General features: G+C 51.5%; 9 protein-coding genes across 9 annotated transcripts; 4 read left to right on the top strand and 5 right to left on the bottom strand.

The window, feature by feature from the left end:
* Positions 1–2423: 2423 nt before the first annotated feature.
* HER10_EVM0007960 (fungal chitosanase) lies at positions 2424–3608 on the bottom strand. The gene is made up of 3 exons (XM_035477498.1): positions 3181–3608; positions 2788–3119; positions 2424–2735 (listed from the first exon to the last, which is right to left on the bottom strand). The coding sequence occupies exons 1-3, from the start codon at positions 3347–3349 to the stop codon at positions 2595–2597; spliced, it is 642 nt and encodes a 213-aa protein (XP_035328223.1). The 5' UTR covers positions 3350–3608; the 3' UTR covers positions 2424–2594.
* Positions 3609–4756: 1148 nt separating this feature from the next.
* HER10_EVM0001142 (uncharacterized protein) lies at positions 4757–5018 on the top strand (the record flags this gene model as incomplete). The annotated part of the gene is made up of 2 exons (XM_035470898.1): positions 4757–4912; positions 4965–5018. 2 exons carry the CDS (start codon positions 4757–4759, stop codon positions 5016–5018), a joined length of 210 nt encoding a protein of 69 aa, XP_035327575.1.
* A 286-nt stretch (positions 5019–5304) lies between these two features.
* HER10_EVM0003034 (uncharacterized protein) lies at positions 5305–9665 on the top strand (the record flags this gene model as incomplete). The annotated part of the gene is made up of 5 exons (XM_035472722.1): positions 5305–5473; positions 7157–7796; positions 7864–8748; positions 8807–9333; positions 9397–9665. 5 exons carry the CDS (start codon positions 5305–5307, stop codon positions 9663–9665), a joined length of 2490 nt encoding a protein of 829 aa, XP_035327756.1.
* A 2679-nt stretch (positions 9666–12344) lies between these two features.
* On the top strand, positions 12345–13405 carry HER10_EVM0000805 (uncharacterized protein; the record flags this gene model as incomplete). The annotated part of the gene is made up of 4 exons (XM_035470573.1): positions 12345–12470; positions 12528–12549; positions 12579–12700; positions 12737–13405. 4 exons carry the CDS (start codon positions 12345–12347, stop codon positions 13403–13405), a joined length of 939 nt encoding a protein of 312 aa, XP_035327549.1.
* Positions 13406–13792: 387 nt separating this feature from the next.
* On the bottom strand, positions 13793–15961 carry HER10_EVM0012753 (uncharacterized protein; the record flags this gene model as incomplete). The annotated part of the gene is made up of 1 exon (XM_035482139.1): positions 13793–15961. One exon carries the CDS (start codon positions 15959–15961, stop codon positions 13793–13795), a length of 2169 nt encoding a protein of 722 aa, XP_035328639.1.
* Positions 15962–16260: 299 nt separating this feature from the next.
* HER10_EVM0007263 (uncharacterized protein) lies at positions 16261–17301 on the bottom strand (the record flags this gene model as incomplete). The annotated part of the gene is made up of 2 exons (XM_035476822.1): positions 16261–17116; positions 17186–17301. 2 exons carry the CDS (start codon positions 17299–17301, stop codon positions 16261–16263), a joined length of 972 nt encoding a protein of 323 aa, XP_035328165.1.
* Positions 17302–17831: 530 nt separating this feature from the next.
* Positions 17832–19062, bottom strand: HER10_EVM0008763 (2-Hydroxy-4-oxobutane-1; the record flags this gene model as incomplete). The annotated part of the gene is made up of 1 exon (XM_035478272.1): positions 17832–19062. The coding sequence occupies exon 1, from the start codon at positions 18819–18821 to the stop codon at positions 17832–17834; it is 990 nt and encodes a 329-aa protein (XP_035328288.1). The 5' UTR covers positions 18822–19062.
* Positions 19063–21288: 2226 nt separating this feature from the next.
* HER10_EVM0004128 (amino acid permease) lies at positions 21289–24737 on the top strand. The gene is made up of 2 exons (XM_035473781.1): positions 21289–22205; positions 22271–24737. Exons 1-2 carry the CDS (start codon positions 22061–22063, stop codon positions 23674–23676), a joined length of 1551 nt encoding a protein of 516 aa, XP_035327863.1. The 5' UTR covers positions 21289–22060; the 3' UTR covers positions 23677–24737.
* Positions 23882–24391, bottom strand: HER10_EVM0000341 (uncharacterized protein; the record flags this gene model as incomplete). Its single annotated transcript, XM_035470126.1, has 1 exon — positions 23882–24391. One exon carries the CDS (start codon positions 24389–24391, stop codon positions 23882–23884), a length of 510 nt encoding a protein of 169 aa, XP_035327505.1.
* Positions 24738–24936: the final 199 nt, after the last annotated feature.

Here is a 24936-nt window from a genome sequence, read left to right as displayed (position 1 = left end):
TTAGAGAAGGTGTTTATCCCACAGACTATGCCCGAGGCTGAGGGCGAGGCTCGACTGTTGATTGTGGATGGGCATGGGGTCATACGACGACAGACTTCATGTGGAATTGCTATATTAACAATATCCATTTACTGTTCTTACCACCACACTCCTCTCATGTCCTCCAGCCACTTGACCAGTCTGTCTTCAGCCCTGTTAAGTCAGCCTATCGGAAGGAGCTCGGTTACTTGTCTCAATGGAACGACTCTACCATTATAGGTAAAAGGAACTTCCTGGACTGTTACCAGAAGGCTCGACTTGCTGGTCTATCAGTCTCGAACATCAGAAGTGGTTGGAAGTGGACTGGTCTACACCCTGTAGCGATGGTTAAGCTGATGAACCCTATGGTATTACCTGAGCCTTCTGCTAAGCCCACCACACCCAAACCAACCAGTCGGGGCAAAAGCGATGCCATAATGGTCAACAAACTACCCCTGTTGAGCCATGGGATTCTGCTTCCTCTGCAGTGGTCTGGTCGACACCCAGGAAGCTGGCAGAGCTCAGCGGTCAACTGCACTTATACACCCAACTCGACAATGATACCAGCACTCAACGGCTGCTGTTCAGGAAGGTGAAAAAAGGCTTCACAGAGCAGGCCTGGCAACTGGCAGCTGCCCAGCAGCAGCTGGCTCACCTGAGGCTCAAGTTACCAACGCTGCAGTTAGGAAGAGGAAGACTGTTCAGATCGATCCCAACACGAAGTTTGCGAACATCAGGGATATCCATCGGGCTCAAATCGAAGCGGGTGAAAAGGAGGTTATTACGGCTGAATCCAGCGACTCTGAATGCCCTAGTGAGGCTGGCAGTTGTATTGTAGTGGGTGTGGTTGAGGATCAATAGTTAATAGTAATGAGGAGGTTGGGTTGTGATCCCATCGTTTTTGTGGGTGCCAGAAACAGGGGTGTGCCAGGAAGTGGGGGGTTTGACTTATGGGATACCACGATCAACCCTCCAACTACGTCTCCAAGGTGGTCAGACTAGGAAAGTGGCTTTTGCTGACTGGCAGAGGCTGTCTCCTGACCAGGAGAGTAAGCTGGCACAATGGGTTCGCATTCAGGCTTCGCTGGGCCTCGCACCAACGCACCAACAGGTGAAGGAATTCGCAGAGCGAGTTCTGGCTGCTGCTGGGGATACCAAACCATTAGGAAAAGGCTGGATCTATGCCTTCGTGAGAAGGAACCCTATCATTAAGGTTCAGAGAAGTCGTTCCATCGATTCTAGACGCGTTAATGGGGCATCTACTGAGGTCATTAGGAACTGGTTTAAGTTCCTTGCTATCCCTGAGATCAAGGACATCAAACCAGCCAACAGATATAATATGGATGAGACTGGCATCCTCGAGGGTCAGGAGCTAATGGGTTAGTGCTGGGCATGGCTGAGACGACGTCTGTTCGCAAGAAACAACCTGGGTCGAGGGCATGGGTCTCTATCATTGAGTGTATCTCAGCCTTGGGTAGGGCACTTCGTCCTCTTATCATTTTCAAGGAAGACGGTCCAACAACAGTGGTTTCCATTACATCTGGTTCCATACGATGGGTGGGAGTTTACAGCAACAGATAATGGCTGGACTACAGACTTAACTGCCATTGAATGGTTAGAGAAGGTGTTTATCCCACAGACTATGCCCGAGGCTGAGGGCGAGGCTCGACTGTTGATTGTGGATGGGCATGGGAGTCATACGACGACAGACTTCATGTGGAATTGCTATATTAACAATATCCATTTACTGTTCTTACCACCCTCTCTCTCATGTCCAGCCACTTGACCAGTCTGTCTTCAGCCCTGTTAAGTCAGCCTATCGGAAGGAGCTCGGTTACTTGTCTCAATGGAACGACTCTACCATTATAGGTAAAAGGAACTTCCTGGACTGTTACCAGAAGGCTCGACTTGCTGGTCTATCAGTCTCGAACATCAGAAGTGGTTGGAAGTGGACTGGTCTACACCCTGTAGCGATGGTTAAGCCCCTGATGAACCCTATGGTATTACCTGAGCCTTCTGCTAAGCCCACCACACCCAAACCAACCAGTCGGGGCAAAAGCGATGCCATAATGGTCAACAAACTACCCCTGTTGAGCCATGGGATTCTGCTTCCTCTGCAGTGGTCTGGTCGACACCCAGGAAGCTGGCAGAGCTCAGCGGTCAACTGCACTACACCCAACTCGACAATGATACCAGCACTCAACGGCTGCTGTTCAGGAAGGTGAAAAAGGCTTCACAGAGCAGGCCTGGCAACTGGCAGCTGCCCAGCAGCAGCTGGCTCACCTGAGGGCTCAAGTTACCAACGCTGCAGTTAGGAAAGGAAGACTGTTCAGATCGATCCCAACACGAAGTTTGCGAACATCAGGGATATCCATCGGGCTCAAATCGAAGCGGGTGAAAAGGAGGTTATTACGGCTGAATCCAGCGACTCTGAATGCCCTAGTGAGGCTGGCAGTTGTATTGTAGTGGGTGTGGTTGAGGATCAATAGTTAATAGTAATGAGGAGGTTGGGTTGTGATCCCATCGTTTTTGTGGGTGCCAGAAACAGGGGGGTGCCAGGAAGTGGGGGGTTTGACTTATAGGACATCGTTGTCATCATGTCCTGAGTTTCCGTTGATACTATTGCCGTAGCAAGCAGTGGCGAGTGATATGGAAGCCTCACCTACCATGGCTTGAGGCCCATCGTCACCATTTGTATCTCCCCAGATTCCGTACAGCTACATAAAATGGGTTAGACTAGGGTCTCAAGCAAAATAGAAGTAGACCTACCAATTTGTTATTGCACACGACAGCGATTACGCTGAGTGGTTTGACGCCATGCTTTTCTGGGTTGAATGTAGGCCAGCCGCTTTTAGTACCTTGATTTCCGAATACAACATAGGTGTGTACCGAGGCGTTGAGGTCTCGTCGCCCAGTCCCATAACTCCTCAGCTGGTCGCGGAATGTCGTCTCAGATTGAGTGTCGGTGGATCTGCCGCAACGTCCGTCGCCTCCGGCTTGCTCACCGTCGCAGTCCACGTCCATGTTGGCCAACTCGCCATTTTTCCCTTGGAGATATATGATCTTGTAATCATCCAGGTAATCTCCGCAGTAGCTGAAATCTAGTGAAGAATTCTGTGAGCATTTTTGGAGCATGAGCTGTTGAGGGGATGAAGCACGTACCTCCGCTGTCACCCTCACTGCTGTGAAACCCGCTTGCTAACGTATGATGGCACTTGTTCCGCCCGCGGACGAACCCATAGAAGTCTTTAACATTGTTCGGAATATCGCGTGACAACGATTGTGTCGCTAGAAACATGAAAAGAAGGAAGACGCCGCCTAATGAGACCATGATGACTGTAACAATGGCCGCCGATGAGCCTGAAGAGAAATGAATGAGGTGAGACGGGATGCTCGGTTCGGGGGCAGGGAATCGTGAGCGACGAGTCGCGCTTTGGTCTCCACGTGATCCACGGAGTCCTGCAGCGCCATTCAAAGCACTAGTTGTGCACAGCCCTCATTTTAGACGCTCTGAAATGAACACGAGCACGCCGGGGGCTCTTGGCCAAGTCTCAAGCGTCTTGATCGGGGCTGAGAGAAGCAATGATGGGATGACGCACGATTGACAGCCAGGCATCAACACTCTGTTGAAAATTGAAGGATTCATGTTTCTCTGCCACGTCTGGTCTGTGTGAGACAGGCGTTCAGCCACCCATGGAAATGAGGCGCAATGTGACTGAGACCTAAAATCCGGCCCGCTCCGGATGGCTTTCTGTTGTTGTTCAACTCAGGCCCAACTTAATCGGAGCGCTGACAGTGGAGAAAGACAGCGCTTATTTAAGCCTAAAATTAAGGTGCCCCAATGCCTCAAATGGCTTAGTGTCAACGAAAGAAATGGCATCGATGATTGAGGTCGAATGACATATACAACTCACCATATCTTGAGCTGCCACCCAGGCAAATCGCGTCTCTCACATTTTGGCTCAATCTTCCCGACTCATTATTTTACGAGAATCAGAAACCATCTAACATTGGGGATGAATGTGCTTCGTTGTGTGAAATATGACTCGACAGGGCGATTCGAGGGCGAAAATCCAAGGGTGTCTGAATGTCCTGTGGTCGCAAAATTCAAAGTGTTAATCGTGGTAGCAACCAACGCCATGTATACCCTACGACATCTGTAACACATATGAAATGAAAAGACCTGGATCTCGTCAAAGATCAACTTTTTGCATGAAGTATGGCTGCATGGAGCTGCGTCATGATTCGGCATCGATACGTCGTCCAAGGTGAAACTATGAATCTGCTGGCAATTTTTCCCGGTGAGTCTCGAACAACGAGATCCAGTCAGCTTCCAGACGTTCCATCTTGTGTCATGCCGTCATCAGCCCACATCTGCCTGCTCCAACAAAACGGCCTCTTGGCCTGTGCTGTAAGTCAATGAAATTGGCGTACGTTCGACCGGGTTATAATCGGTTTTGATGCACTTCAGTGCAGACAAGTATGCCCATCCTGTGTTGGTGCTATGGTGGACTTGCTGCTGCTGCTCATACCAGTGCCCGTCATAACTTATGTTGGTTGGAACAAACATCACCAGCAAGCACAATACTCCACTGTCACAGTGCCGCAGACCTGCATTATCCTGCTTGGCCAAGATGAGGGGTAAGTTCACTTGGACACCTGGAGACATAAATGAGCACAGGTTGTTCTTCCACCTGAAAGAATCTTTTGCCAGCTTATGGTTCAATCTTCATACATCATGGCTGACTCTCAGAGAACCACTGGAGCTGAAGAGAGCGCTGTGGGCATTGCTCCTTCACCATCTGCCAACACCCTGGAGCCTACTAGCAGCACCGGCCACGATATTGCGATCAATCACGGCCCCATTCTAGAGGCCGAGGCAGAGAACAGCGCCGTGAGAAATACTATGAAATTTCTTAGATGAAGTCACTGACCCTTCTTCATAGTTGACAGACGACGATGCCTCGGACAGAGCGACAGTAAGCAAGATTTCTCGCTGAACCGTTCTCATATAAGAGTGATCTCCTGACTTGCTGTAGAGTGTGGCATCTTCAAGCACAAGCTTGTCCAGCTCGATTCTTCAGCATCGCTTGGAGAATGGAAGAACTTACCACAAATACAAAGACGGAAGTGAGCAACCATCTTCAAATTGAATCTGCCAGGCATCGAATCCAATTGCAGTGGAAATTACTTACAAACCTAGAATATCTTTTCCCCAACGACGAAAGAGAGAACGACAGGCTTGGTTCGTAGCCCGAGGAACAATTGGCAGTTTGGTCACTAAAGATGTTCGTAGATTTGCAGCATAACCTTTATCTGTTGACGCTGGAATATAAGCTGGGTCTTGCTCCCCCGAACAACGAAAATTCAGGCGTTAAGCGCGTCCTGGACATCGGAACAGGCACGGGACTCTGGGCTATCGAATTCGCCGATGAACATCCCGAAGCTGAGGTGGGCTCAGCTTCTTTCCCTGGCGAGATGATTTTAAACTCAAGTGTTCGCAGGTTCTAGGGGTCGATCTTACTCCGGTACAGACTCAATTGTATGGGTCCGCTGTTTTCTCAAATTATTTCATTCACTAATTGGTTTACAGTGTTCCGCCGAATCTTAAATTTGAAGTTGACGACATTGAACAACCCTGGACATTCAGCCAGCCTTTCGACTACATACACATTCGTGGCATGACCTCTAGTGTCTCTGACTGGCACGCATTCTTCAAGCAAGCATACAAGTATGCGCTTTTCCTGTTTCCCTGTTACCAGTGACTAATCCTCTGCAGCGGCCTTACTCCCGGTGGTTATATCGAACTATTCGAAGGTCATGCGCGCACACAGTCGGACGATGGGTCGTTGACTCCTAATCACGCATTCTGGCAGTGGGCAGACAAGCTGGACGAGTGCTGCAAGATCCTCGGCCGCCCATTTGTCCACGTTCCGAGTCTTGTTCCTATCCTTGAGCAAGCGGGTTTCGTCGATGTGACTATCGTTCCGTTCAAGTGGCCCATTGGCCCGTGGGCAAAAGATCCATATTACAAAGAACTTGGGGTGTGGGCTCTTGAGAATGCCTCCGAGGGCCTCGAAGCTTGGACAATGGCAGCACTGACTAGGGCGCTCGACTGGAGCAATGCAGAGGTGCAAACTTTTCTGGCTCAAGTCAGGAAGGACCTGAAAGACCGAAGCATCCACCATTACTGTCCTTTGTAAGTCGCATTCTCTTCTTCGTCTTTCTATACTCAGGGGACTTTTTGCCATCTTTTTCCTGCAGATCTGAACTCCAACTTGGTCGACGTGCAAGTGAATGGTTTTAACATCGAACAGATGGGTGATTTATGGCAAAAAGCCATTGTAGAAGGCTTAGAAGTGGGAAATGCTGTCAGACTTTCATTTGAGATTTAGGGCTGTTCTTTTAGAGTAAGTATGAATAATCACAATTGATGGTGATTTGGTGCTCGATCCCAACAAGACTCCGTGAATGGTGTACATTGGCTTCACTCTCGTCCTTGAGACCTTCAAGCCTGTTCGCCTCGTCAGTTGCCGTATATCATCGCCAAGACCAAGTTTTCATATGAAATGAACCAGAAGGAAGATGTTAAATTATTGAACATCTATAACTCAAATTGATGGTGTAATTTGAAGCCGGTGAAAATGCTGTTCAGACTAGCGCCAAGCGCGTTGCCCCGATTTCTCAAGGCATCGCGACATCGATTCGGAATCAGGCTACCAATCAGTTATCCGCGATGCAGCGCAGCCCACAGGCCAACAACTCAACCAATGAAGTGAAGCCGCAAGTGCAGGTCTTGAAGTGCGGTATAGGTAGGTAAGACACGACCCATGGGCTTGCAGCTGGATTTGGCAGCTGAGAGCATGGTATCTAAAGATAGAGCCTGATCGAAATTCGACGAGAGCCTTATGCCCTGCTCTCCCCCAACAATCTGCTTTTGTCCCTCTTTTCCCATCAACATCTTGTCGATTCTGCTGTCATGTAGACCTCGAAGCGGTATGGAAGGGATGAGCACTCCTTCAAATCAACGAATATGGCTGTATCCGATGCAGATTCAGAGCTGTGCGCAATCACTCCACTACTTGCTGATTACCGTACATATTTTCCACTGGACTAATTTTTCCTAGAATCGCACCAGTTGTGCAACCAGCTGCTGTGCTCGACGATCAAAATGAAACACCGATCGAGTCATCTACGACGACCGCAACATTGCCTGGAGTAGCTCCGAATGAGACCGTATATGATATCGACCGCCGCGATGCGGACCCTGTAGCCCCAGAGCAAAGAGCCGAAAGTTTTCAAGCCCAGCAATTTGCAGACAAAACCACCTTGTCAGGGTGGTTTCCCCAGATAAGAAGTGACGAAAACAGCAGTTGGCGCATATGGTTTTCACGAAGAAGCCGTGCTCTCATGATTCAGATTGGGATTATCGGCTTCATCCTGATGACGAATCTCGGTGTGACTATCTTTGCTGTCAAAAGCTACGGAAGCCGCAATGGTGTCGGGTTAATCTACGAAGGCGACTGCTCAACCGTGAAAAGGCTTGACCAATGGTTGCATTTGCTCATCAATTTGTTGGGAACAGGCATGCTGTCAGCTTCAAATTATTGCATGCAACTACAGGCTGCGCCAACGCGCGAGAACGTGAATGCTGCTCATGCGAAGCACAAATGGCTGGACATTGGCATTCCTAGCCTTCGGAATCTAAAATATATCAGCATGTGGAGACGATGTTCGTGGGCATTGTTGGCATTGACCTCTATTCCCATTCATCTCATGTAAGAATGCTCCAGCCCCCTTGCTTTTCGAGACATTCAGTCATCCGCTCACACCTGCAACGTGAAGATACAACTCGGCTGTGTTCCAGTCACTTTCATCTCACAATTACACCGTCGTCGTTGTCAAAGATTCCTTTTTGAACAACGCTTCATGGAGCTTGAAGACAGCAGAGGACAATCGAGCCGGCGACTACGGCTGGGAAGACACCCGAGTCAACCCCTCAAATTTAGACTACGAAGAAGTAGTAAGAGCAATACAGAGGAATGCTTCCATTTACGAAGAACGCAACATATCAGCTTGTTTCGACTTGTATGACGACTACTTTAATCCCCAAGGAAATGCAATCGTTCTAGTCAAGAATGAAACTTTACAGAGCCCGCCAGAGGATAGTCTGCTCATGTATGTTTCCATCGTCCCTCGTTCAGACGACTGGTCCAAGAACATGTGGGCTCTAGGTAATGGCACTGGTCACTTTGCGGCTTTGTCACCACCAAAGCCCGTGACCAAATGGTTCCTCGGGCCTCCATACTACGAGGTGTCACGATGTATCGTTCAGCCGCCAGAAGGGCTCAGCGCAAATTGTCGATTTGAGTATTCGCCTCCCATCATGTTCACTATCTGCATCATGAACATGATCAAAGCGGCCATCATGCTGTCAATATGGGCTCTGAGGAGATGGCAGAATCCCAGAAAGGAAAATCAGGCGAAGGAGGTCTTATACACCTTGGGCGATGCCATCGCCTCTTTCATGCGGGAACCATGCAAGCAAACGATCGATATGGGACTTGCGACAAAGTACGACTTTTTGACTACCCGAACCTTGCGCAACCGTTTTATTAGATCTCCTCCAACGATACTCCAAGAAAGACCTCGGCCGCGGGTTTATAAACAGAACCCAAAGCAGTGGAGATCCTCTGCAAGCCTCAGACGTTGGGTCATCATGCTGGCCATGTAGGAACACTGACCTTTTGCTTTCTGATACTGAATTCACTGACTTACTTTTTCTCAGGTGTCTTCTTGTAATCATAATCGCAGCTGTACTTTTAACGATGTCATTCGTAAGCCTAAGACAAAGAGGGTTTGGTGTAAAAATATCACAGTTGTGGAAGTTAGGCTTTGGAGCCTTGACGCCTTACACCTACTTGGTGATTAATATGCCTCGTACGGACCCAAGAGGGTTGATAGCTAATGTGCTACTGGCCAACTTGCCTCAACTCATCCTCTCGATCTTGTACATCGTCTACAATACTATGCTGAGCACCTTTTTAGTTCAAAGGGAGTTCAGTCGCATGTGGGATCCGGGCAATAGGAAGCCGTTGAGAGTTTCCGAACCAATAGGGATCCAACGATCAAGTTACTTCATTTCCTTGCCCTTGAGATATGGGATTCCACTTTACGCTAGCTCGGGCATCATGCATTGGCTGGTGTCACAGAGCCTTTTCTTGGCACGAATTCGAGCCATATCCACAGACGGGGGTGACGATGATGTCAACTCTTTCTCGACATGTGGCTATAGTCCTATAGCTGTATTTGTCAGTAAGTCGACTTCCAATGCCATTGCCCTCGAATGAGCCTGTGATTTCTGACCTAGAGGTTTAGCATTGCTTGCGGGGCTCCTTCTCGTCATCATCATCATCGGTATGGGGCTGCGGCGCTATGATGGCACAATGCCAATGGTGTCGACCAATAGTCTAGCAATAAGTGCCGCTTGTCACGTCCTGCAGAAAGATCAGGATGGCGGCTATTTGCTACCTGTTCAATGGGGAGTTCTCAGTATGACTGGGGGTGTTGGGAAGTGTGCTTTCACTACAGCGGCGGTCGACACGGTCAAGCTCCCAGAGAACGGCCCAGGTCGAGTCTACAGGTGATGGTGTGAGGGTCTTGAGGGCCCTGACTGATCAACTAATAAGCCCCGAATGCGAAGTCAAGGTCCAGGACTTGAACCCAAATCAAGCTTGTTCTCAATGGGCTGGACTTTACATGATGTAAGGTCAAGCTTTGGTGAACACCACACAGACACATCAGTGTCTAACTGTCACACCAGCTAGTTCAGCGTGGGCGAATTGCGGTCCAGGCCAGGGGCAAAAAGACGACATTGATATCCAACCCAAAGTCACTGTTCAGTCCACATGTCGGAAAGCTGCAAATGTAATTTAGAATGTAAGTCAACTAACACGGAGCATTTAACAAGACAATTGGTGCATATAAACAGATGACGACTCCCGAACTTCACTGGAGCATGATTAATGTGGTATTTTGACTAAAGCCACTCAACACGTGTGTAAGCTCCATTACCGACGCACAATTCTTCCTGAAGGCGAGCTCACTTCTTCCTTCATTGCCAAAATGTGACTGATTCCACAATGATTCAGGGGCTCTAAAGGTGATTCGTGATCATACGTCAGGATTCCTCAATCAAGTCACCTACTAATGACTGGCGTGTACATCTTGGACGACGTGTAATTGATATCATCGGATGAACTCAAACTGCCATTCTCGGAGACAAGTTCGGTGAAGCATCAATCTGCGGAACTCAGCATCCGGCCCGTGCTAAGTTATTCAGTCATGTCCATGCCCACCGCATTGCAAGGCGGAGTCTAGCTTCAAGTAGCTCTGCTGACACATCGACACTCAGCACAACGAGACTTTATTTGATGAATGGACGAATGTCTCAACAGATGGAATCCCGCATGAAATATCCGGCAAACTCTCTCCGGTGGGATCGCGAAAGTTTTGGCTGGTGGCGTGCTCACGTGCTTAAATCCCAAGCTGCAAACTCCACACCAGCCGAACGCGATGACTAAAGGATCACGAACTCGACCTGAACTATCGAGGTCTGGATCTAGTGTGGGGCTCCGATGCTGTACGAGCACGAGGCCCGGAAAGCTCATATGGTGAGGTTAAGCAACAGGGACCTTCCGGATAATTCATCGACATGTGCCCAGCTCGTAGGATGCCACCCAGCCGCAACGGGGCTGGGCTGGGCCGAGTTGGTCGCGAGCTCCTTTTTCCCACATTGCCGCCACATGCTGCCCGGTCTCGCTTCCTTCCTCTACTGCGCTGCCTTGGATGATGAGTCCTACATGAACCTCAATCGCGGTGTCGAGTGTATTCTCTCATACGGAAATGGATTCTGGAGTACTGGTAGCGCTTGTTGGCAACCGAAGTTGCCGGTTGATAGAAAGAGTCTTTCGGGTGATGCAGATCATGGTGTTGACGTCTGCCAAGTCAACTCAAAGTTGACATTCTTGCCCTTGTTTATAGGTGTGGAGGGGCTCGGTGACATTTCGCAGAGGAGTTCGGAGGTCCGAGCCAACTCAATTAGACTGTGAACAGTTTACGCGGCTACCAGTTGAGCTTCGGGATATGAAACAAGCGGGTAGGAACCACGATGTATGTTGAGAGGAGAGCCATTCAACTACTGTTTGTTGAGAAAGTTCATGGGTTTATGCCGCCTACCTCATGGTGTGACTAAGACCTACCAAAACAATCATCGACTTACGAAGCTGCCGGAGGGCGGATTTCCGGCCAAAGTTATTTCCCTCACTTGACCTGCTTCAGCCTTTCTTGACAGTAGTAAGCGGCCTGCTCCGCATCTAGACCTGATTAATCGGCATGAAAACGAGATTTAGCTTTCGGATCCTGGAAATTGGATTGCAAGCGGCTCATTGCGAAGGGCCTGGCCTATCGAAACATCATTTGAGCAAATGGATACTGTTGATAGAGAGTATCATTTCATGTATTTGAGGTCTTGCTAGGTTTTGCAGAGCTTTGAACGGACGAGGTGTTTGTTCCGCTTGAGCGGTTCTATTAAAGACACACAGGAAGCTTCGGGTACTAAATCCCCCTGATTGTCTCTCGGACGTTTGCTTTACGAAGCGCTGTCAACCAAACTGTCAAAAAGCACTGATGCAAATCCTACATTTGGTTCTTGCACCACTGTTCATCTGGATGAAAACTGATTCCGCGGGTGTCTCACTCCAAGTTTACCAGCGGCTGCAAACCGTGGACGATAACCTGTCTTCCCCTCACATCCGAATGTTCCCCCTACCATAGATCGGATGGCTGAAGTTGGTGGGCGGCTCTGCTTAGCTATGCACGCAGATAACTCTAATCTTCGGATTCCTTACTCAGAGGCTTTTTCTTTGCGTGATTTAAGCCTTTGCAGATCATAGCTTCCTTCCATGGATGGCCTTGGGTAGGGGTTGAGTTTTGGTACTGAGCGGCTGACTGGACTATCACCACACCTCGCGTTGTCGTCCGCATCTCGCGTTGCCGTATTTGCAACTAACAAAGTGCAAGTTATTACCGAAGCCGAGTTCAGTTGGGCGCAACTCAGCCGCGGATTACTATGGAAAGAAGTAGCTTGGAGACATCGTTCCTATTCTACGCCAATGGCAATTTCATTCATCTCGACTATAAGTACGTTGTCCTCGATTCACCTTGATTTTTTTTTCTTCATCACATCATCACCTTTAGTGGATTAACTCAAGCATCACTTCAACAACTCAACTTGAACCTTCTCTTTCATCTTCAAATCTGCAATAATGCATATTCCGTCTTTCAGCCAAACCGCCACGATCGGCATGGCTTTCTACGCCATCGCTGCCGTAGCTGCACCGGTAGCCCAGCCAATCGCTGAGCCTGGGTTTGAGACAGGTGACCTTATCGAAGTAAGTCTAAAGCTATCCTATTCACTCTTGTTCAGAAAGATTCTGACATTTAGATAGCGTGCTCCTGAGGCAGCTGTAAGTACACGTAACTTCTAGGTGAGCACATAGTCCCACTCGCCTTTAACCCTGATTGCTCTCCCTTCTTGGCCTCATTTCCCCTCATAAGTCACTTACTGACTATTTGCAACAATGGTAGCCTGGTGTTGATTTACCGGTACGACTCCCTCTCAGTGATCAAATTGCCCTACTGACGTGGTAACCCTTAGACCCTACGCGACGCCATCGCGGCTCGCGATGAACCAAGCGAAGGATCACAACTCGAAGCACGCGATGACAAGAAACAGAACAACCAAGATCAATACCATAATAACAGCAAATGCAAGCGCGGTAAGGGAGGCGGCAGAGACGAGGGTTGCGACTACGGCGACTATGGAGGCTACGGCGGTGGCAAGGGAGGCGGTGGATACGGCGGTGGCGGCTACGGAGGTGGTGGGTACGGTGGTGGTGGATACGGCAACGGAGGCGGCTACGGCAATGGCGGTGGCTACGGCCACGGCAAAGGCGGCCACGGTCTTCAGGGCTCCGACGAGGCAAAGAGCGATCAGAAGGACAACGACCTCGGCAAGCGAGATGAGGCCGGTCTTCCCGGTGAAGATAAGAATAAGGAGGGTGGAGTTGATATCCTCAACAACAAGGGCGGCGGCGGTGGCTACGGAGGATACGGCGGCGGAAAGGGTGGCGGATACGGCGGGGGCGGATACGGTGGAGGTGGGTATGGTCACGGGGTCGGCGGCTACGGAGGCGGTGGCTACGGCAACTGCAAGGGTGGATACAAGTGCGGCGGAGGGTACGGTGGTGGAGGGTACGGCGGCGGCGGATACGGCGGCGGAAAGGGAGGCGGATACGGTGGTGGCTATGGTGGCCATGGTCACTAGTAGGGAGATGAGAGGGGTCCAGATGATGGCTGAGGTTCATCGTCGAAGCTCCTTCGAAATCTCTCTGTCGAGGATGCTCGGGCATCGGCCTTACAAACACTAGGTTTTACTATGCCTGATTGCCAGGGTCTGGGTCGGAGGAAATTTGGCTACCAGAAAAGCTTCTGTCAGATTATATTCAGTGTATATACTTTAACAAATCTCAATTCACTTGAATTTCACTCATATCAAATGACATCTTTGCTCATAGTCTCTAGACATTATACATCCCTTGGGTTGGTGACAACTAAGGTCAGACCTAATACTCTGCTTCTTGGGTTTGGATCCACAGCATGTTGGGACTGTCGAAAGTTGCGTTGGGTGTTACCCGAAAGCAAGTTGTAGAACTTACTCGACCAAAATCTCCTCCAACTCCGTTGAGATCTCGTCCCATGCAGACTTCAACATCCTGCCCACGCCAGCTCGTTGAACAACCGGAACAGCCTTTGAATCTTGTCCATTCGTGTCACTGCGATATATCAACATCACGTTGACAGCCTCCCAAGGTTCCTGGCCTGCATGGGGCGAGAGCTCCTCTCCCGAGAAACCGTACGCGTCTGAGAGAACAACAAACTCATAGGACCCTCTCAGCTTCTGCCTATAGCCTTTTGGCATCAAGACAGACCCAAGCCATTCATCCTCACCTCCGTCCTTTGGGGCGGTAGAGTGCGTGATACCAAAGCGAACAGGGTGTGGTTCCTTGACATCCGGCAGCGAGGGTGGCTTCAGGGCTCCGCTCCTATCGTGAAGAGTAAGCCTGAATTTCCCGACCCTGGTTCGTAGTCGTAAGTGAAAGCCGTGCTTTTCTGAATTCTCTTTCTCGCTCAGCTCAAGAGAGACGCCCCAGCCAGCTGGACGAACCCGATCGAACGGACTCTCGAGGGCAGGCAAGCCGTTCCAGTCGTCAAGGTCGTCAAAGCGAACGGCTCCCGTCCAGCCCGCCCACGACCATGACGGATAGAGAATAAGTGGCGGATCGGACTTGTACTTGACTACCCTGCTGAGTTCCTGTCGCGGCTGCCACAACAGAGAAAAAGCAAGCAAATCTTTCGCCCAGGTACCCCATACAAAGACGCCTTTGTACTCGGGCACTTTTTCAATGACGTTCAAGATACCCTTGAAACCATTGACGCGGTCATCGGTGTGACTCATCTCGCGTGATGTGTACTCCGTGACCATACGATAGTAGAATTCGGGCGAGATGCCTAGGCGATACTGGTGCCGCCGGGTCAGAGTCGGCGGCGCCTCCCCGCGAGACAAGGTGATATTCTGTTGGGAGGCGCTCTGGGTGACGTCGTCGCGAAGCATGTTGAAGTCTTCGCTGCAGGTCATCTGGCCGCACTGGAAATAGACCGTGTTGTCGGTGAAGAAGACGAGCCTACGTGAGAGTAGTCGTTCCTGGTACGTCCAACCGCGCGTGTTCCAGTAGATTTGCTGAGCCCCATCCTCGAAGTCGGGGACTAGCGAGAGGAGTGTGAGGTCTGATGAGTACTCGGCGGTATGCTGCTTCTTACTCCTGTCAATTCCACAAATGCCAGATAGTCGAGCATTCGCATCTTCGCCATTGGCGGAAACAATCGTGAAAGAGGCTCTGCTATAGATAACGTCCATGAGCGCAAGCTGTACCTTGTTATCGTCATCATTGCCCTTCTGAATGATGCAGAGTGAGTCGATCCACAGATATCGGTGACCGAGAATGGTAGTCAGCTTGATGGAGTCTTGAATCGTCTTGGGCAGCTTGTCGAAATTGTTGCTCAGTCCGCCAGGCTTGAAGAGTTCATCAATGTTATCAGTTGTGAGTTTGTAGTTCACTGCCCCTCTACCCCAGACGTAACTCAGTGCGACGAATGCAGGAAGATTAGACTTCTGTACGAGGCAATTGTCCTTGAGATCCAAAAGTCGAATGAATGGCTCAATGGGGCCGACGGCGTGCTCATCCTTGCGCCAGCAAACGATGTGGTGTTTCTCTTCGCAAGTCCGCAGCCATGTCTTGAGAAGGTCGCCGTCAATAGACCTTTCGTCGATGAATCTTCCCTTGAACATATCGTCCTCGGACTTGTTCGCCAGAGGAACAATATCAAACGGGGCGAAAGCGTCCTCCCATCCCACCATCTCCGGAGCAATCCGTAACCTCAATGTGTTCATCGTAGTCTTCTCTGTGTCCTTACTGTCGGTCCCCTCAAAGGTCACATCCGGGACCCAACAGCCTAGAACCTCCACGTCGTCTTTGTAGTTGTTTGTAGAGACGGATGAGGCGATCATCTTGCAGAACCTACAGTAATCGCTCCGTTTGATAACGTCTGATAAAGTACCAAAGTGCCAATCGGGCGGCAGCTCCTGCTTTTGAGGCCTAGCTGCGAAATCAGACTGTTTGAGATTCATGACGCGGTGTCTTGAGCAGAGACGCAAGCTTGGGTCCTCGGGCGGGAGCTTCACGTCGCGATCCCATGCCCTTGAGGACGATTCTGGCCCCGCTGTGAAGCCATTGCTTGCTGAGTCTCCCAGGTCGAGTCTCATCGTTGGTGTTGCCTGTGGTCACGCAAGAAAGATTCTGTGCGAGCAGCGTCGTGAATAGCAGCACTAGAAGGAGGAGTTGGGAAAGAGAGAGACATCCGAAAGTGCGGGCGCTGACATTGATGAGCATTTCAAGCTGGGGATAACTGAGACCTACCGATTTAGCGCCGTGTCTGCATCGCGGGGTAATCAACCCATGAGACCGAAACCAGCAGCCCGTAGACCCAAGATGAGGCGCACAAGAACATCAATCATGTCTCTCTACGGGCTCTGGCTTGGATGATCGCCCGAAATAGCTACCTCTACACTAAGCTTCCATCAGACTTATCTTGCTTTCTGGTGGCCAAACCGTCCCCAAGCGCAGCAGCCAGATCGTCGATAGTCGTCCCCCGTTTCCTCCCCCCAACCTTCTCGGCACCTAGGACGGGATCATCCGCCATGGCCTGATACAATTCCGCCATGTCGCGAAACACATCATTCTCAGCCTCAAAGCCGCCCTCAGCGCGGTGGGTATCAGAGATCTCCTCCATCTCCCGCACCCACCGGTACGACTTTGGCGGCACAAGCGGGACAGACTTTTCAGCAAAATCGAGCAGGCCCGGCGCGGCCTCACTCATCTCGTTGCGCAGCTCATCCACGACACCGAGCTTGGATGCTGTGGTGAATGCCTGAATCGCCAAACCCATGAAGCCCTTGGTCGTCGTCGCGAAGCACATCTTCAACCCGCTCGCTGCGCCGACCTCGGGTGAGATGTGGCGCATGTTCAATGCCTCTGCGAGCTCTGGGCATGCTTCGCTGAGGGGATACTGTCCGGATACCGGCATGCTTGGGACGTACCATTGCTCCGCTGCGCCATTGGGCTTGAGCTTTGGCGGCCCGCCGATGATGCAGCCGTCGACGAAGCGGACGGGACTGCTTGCCTCTTTGAACATCAGGCTCATTTGCTTGCAGGTGGCTGGCGAGACGGCATTCAGGTCGGTGAAGTAGAGCGGCCTTTCTAGTTTTGTTGCTGCTGCCGCGTCGATGATGCGTCGGGCGATGCTGAGCGCGTCTCGCGGCGGTGCGACGGAGAGGATGAACGGTCGTGACTCAACAAGGTGAACGTCGGAGCTTAGGACCTCAACGTTGGCGCTGCGGGCTCTGGCGATTGTTGCCGGGCTACCATGATGTAAGTCCATAGCTAACAGAAGAAGGTCCTTCTCAGAATAAGTTCGATTTCATTCTCACCTTCTACCTTCACTATTTGTGGCGACTGAGAAGCCTTTGGAGACAAGCAGTTTGGCGATGCCCATCCCCATGTCTCCGATGGAAAGGATCCCAATCTTCGGGAGTGAGAGCGTCATGGCGAAGAGCGGCACCGACGTCCTACAATTATCGAGTTCAATAATTGATTGATAATGACGCCCTCAAAGATGACTGCGGATTATGCCAAGCTGTTGAGCCCTCGTGAGTTCGGCGATGATGATGAATGAGCAGTGTTGCGAGGCGGGCACCCCGGCAACTCTCGCCGGTCGGAGGACTGTACTTGTACCTAGCTCGGGAATAGTTACCGAGACACCCAGCTTAGCAATCGCCTCACATGCGATCTTCAGCCACATACGGCACTTTAATGTGAGCTTTCTCGCGCCTATTTGTCATTTCTGCTTACAAATGGAGCATCTCGTTATGAGATTTCCAAAGCAATTCTTTTCATCTCAAGGTGCTGCATCAGGGTGCATTGAGTTATTGGCGTCTGTTTTCCAAGATCAGCATCCTCTAGGTAGTCAAGCAACTTCAACTTGCACATAGTACTGACTGAATTGAACAGTCGACCTCAAATTTGTTTAGCAACGAATGCCCAAAATGCTAGGATTACATCTCAGACTCACTACAATCACTTCTTTGGCTCAAACTTCAACCTCAAAAGCCCCTTGGCATTCCTCCACGCAATTCCTTCCCACTCATCCTCACTCACAAGCCCACTGCCCTTCAGCTTATCCATGAACTCCTTTCCAGCACCATTTCCGGCAAACGGATAATCAACACTAAACATGATCCTCTCAACCTTTGTCTCCTGCAACAAACACGCCATCGGTGCCAGCGAGAACATGCCGCTCGTCGTAATCCACACATTCTCATCCCATACCTGTCTCAACCCGCGCTTTCTCTCTCTGGCCCCCGGCGCCGGCCAGCTCGCAGACATACCGATGATGCGATCCAGCATGAACGGGAGCATCTCGCCCATGTGGCCGAGTATGATTTTGAGCTTCGGGAATTTGTCGAATACGCCGGCGGCGAAGAGGCGGAGGAAGTGGAGTCCTGTTCGGGAGTGCCAGCCCCACCCCCAGCTCCCCAGCGCCTTTGCGATCTCGGGGTCGTAGGGACCTTGGAAGTTGACTTTGGATTCCTCCTCGGATGGGAAGGTTGGGTGGAGGTAGAATGGTACGTCTATATCCTGTGCGGTCTCCCAAAGAGGGTAGAAGTCGGGCGTATCGAAGAAGCTGCCGTCGTCGAGGTGGTTTCCCGTGAGTGTGCCTACGAAGCCTAGATCCTGGACGCAGCGCCGGAGCTCAGCGGCGGCCGCGGCAGGTTCGTGCATCGGCAAGATTGCAAAGGCGGCGTACTCGGCCGGACGGCGGATGATCTTGGAATGTAGATCATGATTAATGGCTTTGCAGGTTTCGGGATCGGGATGAACTGGTGAGTGAGAGAGGACCGTCATGGCAACGGAGTTGTCGGCCATATCACGGAGACGCGCCGGGCCAATGTCCCCCAGCTTTTCCACTATGACGGGCCCGAATGTGTCGGGACTTGTGGCCCCGCCTTTCTTGGCCTCGAGGAGGGGAGAAACATAATGTTCTTCGAGCGCGATGAGGTTTGCCATGGTGATCAATGTTTGAAGATTACAGTACGTGTGTCCCCGATGTGTCTGGGTGTGTGGTCGTAAAAGTTATTGCAAGTCTACCGATGCTGCCAGGCGCCACGCCATTTCGTACATGTGCTACACACCCGCTCCTAGTGACGTCTTTCACGAGAGGAGAAATGTCGAAACGCAACAAAGCGCTCGGTGTTAGCTGTTAACTACTCCGGCCGTTCTTGAAGAGCCTCTGCCGTAGTCGACGTAGATCGAACTCAATACAGAGCGATGGAGTGTACGGATAGCAGGCCAGCTTATGGGACGAAAGTGCAATTGCCGAGCAAGCACGCCATCTTTCACACCTAGCTCCAATGTGGTACCTAGTTTCTTGCCCGGCGCGGCCCCAAGCTGGCCGCCGACCCCGTAACTGCTTGAGATCACCAAGCCATGAAAATGATTTGCCTTGGACAGGACTATCGCAGTCCTACACTTTCACTGCAATCTTCACACCAACGGACGCTGTTCAAAGTCAGACGCTTTAGTTAAACAGGACCAATCACAGCCTTGCTGTTTGTGCGTTTGGTTCTCTTCACTGCATTTTTAACTCCTCCAAAGGGAATCTCGCCAGCGATGCCAACGCCACGGTCTCGCTGGGGACCAATGAGAGCATTACTCAGCCCAACCTCGTCTTCACTGCAAATAAGACCGCCCTGAAAGACGTGGATCGCAAAAGTCGAGCGACTAAGCGTAGACATTTACACATGAATTTGGGTCGCTGCCACTCTCGCCAAATCCACACTGCGCTGTTGGTGATCGATAGCGCCCGGTTTTTATCCCGCCTCGGCCGACTCTGCCCGCGATCTGTCATTTGATGCGGCGTGGAAAACACGTGGAAATATAGATTGTCGGACAGCCTCTATGTTGATTCTGCCCAGTGACATGATGCCATTGAAGGCAGACGGAATCATATAACAACAAAGTCAATGCCCTATCACGTCTGGAACGAACGACACAGGACTCATGGACCCCTTGGTTCCAACCGTCCCAGCAGCACTGCATATTTAACCCACCCAGAGGGTGTTCTATTCCCTGCCGGCCAAGCAAACCTTTGTAGCTAGGGATTGATTGCACTGCAATTTTGACCACCGCTAAGGCAACTACCGATACATCCATCCATCAAAAGTGCAAGTTGGAAAGATCGCACAGCTCGGTCAAATCAAGTGAACAACGAAAACTCTTCGCATATGAATATGAGGCAGTAATGTTTAGCAACAATATATGTACATCTCCCCATGTGTAAGGCATGTTGGTTGATCAGACGGGTCGGAAAATCAAACCCGGGTTCGGATCCGGCTCTCGTATGTTCTCTCCGGCATCGAGTGCCGGCAGCGGAAGCAACCTTCGAATTCAGATCAAGTCTGGCGGCCTGCGACAGCCAAAGAGGGAAAAGCGAGCGCCGGGTAAATAAAACTGATCGTAAGCCGACACGGAACCGGAACTGCTGTCTACGAAATTCTCATCTCCGAGCAATGAACGGCAAGCCGGCACCACTTCCCGGATGGCATGCAGGCATGGGATGGGGACCCCCGAACGACGATGGTCGCAAATCGAGCAGAGCAGAAGAACAAGCTACCAAAGCTCGAATCAGAAAGCAGTGACATGCAGTTTGCTCACTGAATTGACACAAGAAAACGCATTATCTCTGAGCTCTCAGCATCAAATCTCAAGTGTCTCGACGGCCCGCTCCGATCGTGAGAAAAATTCTGCAAATGTTTCCACAAAAAGACGTAATGAAAACTAGGGAGAAGAAATTTTCGAGCTTGGGGATGGGATGAGTTGGGATGGGAGCTTGGGGCAAATATCCTCTCGCCTCGCTAGTCGCTAGAACGCCGCGCCCGCGGTCCATCATCAGACTTGTTGGAGCCCGGCGGGAACGCCAAATGAGGTAGATCAAGGAACGAAATCCTGCGAGTCACCTCTCGTTGCTCGACCTAGCGCGGTCTGGTCTGCTGTATTGTCACTCCAAGGCGCGGCGTACAAGGCTTCTTGGGCGTCGTAGGGCTGACAACGACAGCAAAAATTACAGTGTCCTCTTGGTGACGACAATGGCGGTCGGCTGCGGGAGACCGCGGTGCTGCAACGTATCACCCACCGGCCGGGGTACACCGATCGTTTGGGGGGACATGTCCGAGCTGGAGAAACGGGAGAGTCAGACTGCCCAGAGTCGAGACAAACTTGGCAAAGACCGACAAGCTCATCAATAGGATCGGTTGGAAGAAGCTTGGTATCTCTAGCTGAAAATGGACAATGGTGGTGAGAAAAATGTTCGAGAAAAATTCTACCCGTCCAGCAGCTGGGCAGAGCTTGCGGGTGCCGTGACTCTGCAGGAATTGGACCATCATGATTGGCCATGCGGAGAGAAAAATCGGAGATTTTCCAAGGGAAAAAAGAGAAGAAGACGAAGGGAGCTCGGTCCAAGCTCGGTGGGAATCGGGTGGCGCGAGGGCGGCGGCGTGGGAGGACTCGCAGACTTTGATCTCTTTGGTGACTGGGCAGCCAGCCATGGGAATAGACACGCTTATGCCGGCCGATCGGACGAACTGCAGGCGGCGGCGAGGGCGTCGACGTGCCGTGCAGCGGAATGGCATGTCATTGCCTGCTTGCTTGCTACAGCTGCTGATCTCCACGCTCCATTTCCCACATTGCTCTTGGTCGACAGGCAGACCCCCTGGACAACGCCGTTGTTACCCGTGGCCGGCCGACTCCCGAATCGCACTACCAGGGCGTGATGGAGCCTTTGAGCGTGAGACCATCGCGTCTCCATCGGCCAACCCGCAACGAGCGAAGCCAAGGAGAGGGTCTCGAGCGAGGCCTTTGTGTGTGTATGACTGTGTGTACGTGCGAGTCTGTCCAGCCGCCAGCGCGGTCCACTGCTCGAGATTTTTCCAACCATGGCCACCGTTACCGGTCGCGATGAGTCGACGCGGAGTGGAACCTGTTGGGTAAGAGAAGGCCCGTATTGTATTTAATCATGCCATGAGCTTTTCGTTCGGGACCGCACCTCTCCTGTTGTCCCCCCAGGTTTTCGTTTGCACATGCGTCCGGTGATTTCTGGAGAAGCGAATCAACAGGCTTCCTTCGTCCCCTCAATTTTTTGAGTGTGCTCATTGCTTCTGGCCACGGTCGACGAGACTTGTCGCTCTAGTCCGTGAACGAAGCGTACCCCGTGCCGACTTCGAATTACCAAGCCAAACATAGCCATCACCATGTTCGGCTCCAAGGAAAAGACTCCTCAGACGAGTGAGGGCGAGGTTACTCCCACCAATGCCTCCAAGACCGATTTGGAGAATGGCGAGACGGGTGGTCTTCAGCGAGACCTCAACAGTCGTCACCTGCAGTTCATTGCCATCGGTATGTCACTTTAATCGAGTCTCGCCTCGTGCAAGGGTCGCAGTTGTTCTGACACATCGTCGCAGGCGGTACTATCGGTACTGGTCTCTTCCTCGGTAGCGGTAAGGCCATCGCGACATCCGGCCCTGTCGGTTGCCTGATCGCCTTCATCTTCATCGGCTCCATCGTCTACTCCGTCATGACGGCGCTTTGCGAGATGGCCACCTACATTCCCGTCCCCGGTGCCTTCACCTCCTATGCCTCCCGATTCATCGACCCCACTCTCGGCTTCGCCATGGGCTGGATGTACTGGTTCAGCTGGTCCATCACCTTCGCTCTCGAGTTGACTGCTGCTGGTGTCATTATCCAATACTGGAACGACAGCTTGAGCATTGCCATCTTCATCAGTGTCTTCTGGGTCGTCTTCACTGCCCTCAACTTCATGCCCATTCGCATCTTTGGTGAAGTTGAGATGTGGTTCGCCAGTATCAAGGTCGTTACCATTGTCGGCTTCATCATCTTTGCCATTTGCATCAACGCCGGCGTCGGCCAGCAGGGGTACCTGGGCTTCAAGTACTGGGTGAGCCCGGGTGCGTTCAACGAGTCCATTGTTGAGGGTTCCGTTGGCAAGTTCATCGGTTTCTGGTCCGTCCTGATCACCGCCGGCTTCAGTTTCCAGGGCTCCGAGTTGGTTGGTATTGGTGCTGGTGAGACCAAGAACCCCGAGAAGAGCGTCCCCAGTGCCGTCCGCTGGACCTTCTGGGGTATCTTCAGCTTGTTCGTGGCGACCATCTTCTTCGTTGGCATCATTGTGCCGTCCGACAACCCATCGCTTCTGCTCGATTCTCAGGATGCGTCAGCGTCTCCCTTGGTTATCGCTGCCAACTTGGCTGGTGTCAAGGTTCTCCCCGACATCATCAACGCCGTGCTCCTGACCGCCGTTCTCTCCGCCGCCAACTCCAATGTCTACTCTGGCTCCCGCATTCTCGTCTCGCTCGCCAACGAGAGATGCGCTCCTCAGTTCATGACCTACACCAACAGATTTGGAACTCCCTACTTCGCAGTTGCCACTACATCTGCCGTCGGTCTGCTCGCGTACATGAACCTGTCGTCCAACGGCGGTGTTGTCTTCGACTGGCTTTTGAACGTTACGGCCGTCGCTGGCTTTATCAGCTGGTCGTGCATTAACATCTGCCATCTGCGCTTCATGGCCGCCCTCAAGGCCCAGAACATCCCACGTAGCAGCCTGCCTTACCTTGCGCCGCTTCAGCCTTACCTTTCTTGGTACGGTCTCTTCTTCAACGTCCTTATCATTCTGACAAACGGATTCGCCGTCTTCATCGAGTGGAGCACCAGTGACTTCTTCACTGCGTACGTCAGTGTCCTCCTGTTTATCGTCCTTTTGGTCGGTCACAAGATCTTCAACCGCACGATGCCCCTCAAGGCCATCGATGCCGATGTCACGAGTGGCACTCTGCGATCGCAACCATGAAAATGACGGAGGACGATGTGAATGAGCAAGGACGGAGATCAAAAAGTAATCTGATTTAACATTAGTAGAATTGTTGTAATGATGATACCCATGAGTTCAACAAATGCAGCCTAGAGACAATTCCAAGTGACTGATGAGTAGCTCCGTTCCCAGAAGATCACCGACCAAGAGGAAGCCGGCGTGACTTTGGAGGACGCCAGCTAGATCAAGAAACGATGCTGTAGAGACCAACAGCACCGCCAAGGCCGATGGCAATGCCTCTTCCCAGATTGTACAGGCCCCATTGGTCCACGAGAGATTTGGCGCCCTCCTCCTCTTCTTGGGTCAGACCAATGGCCATGATGCCCATATGCTTGGCTTCCTCGGCCTTCTTGAATAGCTTCTTGTTGATGCTGACCATGAATAAGCTGGTCCAGGGGACCATTGAAAAGCAAAGAGCACCGGCAGCGGCCAGTAGCTTCGATTTGCTGGGGAGGTGGCGCACGGCATAGGCCATGTACCAGTAGCTCAATGCGCAGAAGAGGGTCGGTAGCGGGAAGACCCGACTGGTCCGCTTGAACATGTTGGACCACTGTCGTAGCATGAGGGGCGTGGGCGACTCAAGGAGGCGGGGTACGACAAAGAAGGAGAGGCCCAAGTTCAGGCCGGCGAGGGTTGTGTTGAGGAAGACGGTCGACGTCTGGATGTTGCGGAGCGGGTTGGGTTGGGAAGACATGGTGAAATTATTGTCTTTGTATGTAGCTCACTCCGAGTCGGTTCGAGATATTGGCGATAACGATGCTGATGAGGTTGAAGAGGAGAAGATGACATGAGGATGTTGAGGAGGCTGAGAGCGACAAGGATGGCAAGTTACCTATGCTTGAGCTTGAGGTCAGACCTGGAGGCAGGAGCAAAGTCCGGTCCTGCAGCGCGGGACGCGGGAAGCGGCGGGGTTCTTGCCAAGTGGGGGCAAACAGTTCACTGGCTGCAGGTGGCAGGTGCATGTCACTCTGTGGGGAAGACCGAACCTTCCTCCCCACTAATTAGGTACCTTATCCCATAAGGGTACGTACCTCGTCGACGGCACTGCTTAATTGAAGTTCATTCAGCTTGACTTTTCCTCACTGACTTGAAGGAAGATACATGAGGCGGCAAGCCTGGCTCAGCTGGTTGTTCTTTGTGTTCTTATCACATCAAAGATACTTTAAGTGGGCATAATCGCAGAGTCTCTCTTGGTATATGCGTAAGGTAGGTAGACGATTTTACGAAGAGACGCCATGT

The sequence above is a fragment of the Colletotrichum scovillei genome, assembly GCF_011075155.1.
Source record: "Colletotrichum scovillei strain TJNH1 chromosome Unknown Contig00010, whole genome shotgun sequence".
Classification (NCBI taxonomy): domain Eukaryota; kingdom Fungi; phylum Ascomycota; class Sordariomycetes; order Glomerellales; family Glomerellaceae; genus Colletotrichum; species Colletotrichum scovillei.
Note: the sequence above shows the minus strand (reverse complement) of the source record. Positions and strands in the feature narration are given on the sequence as shown.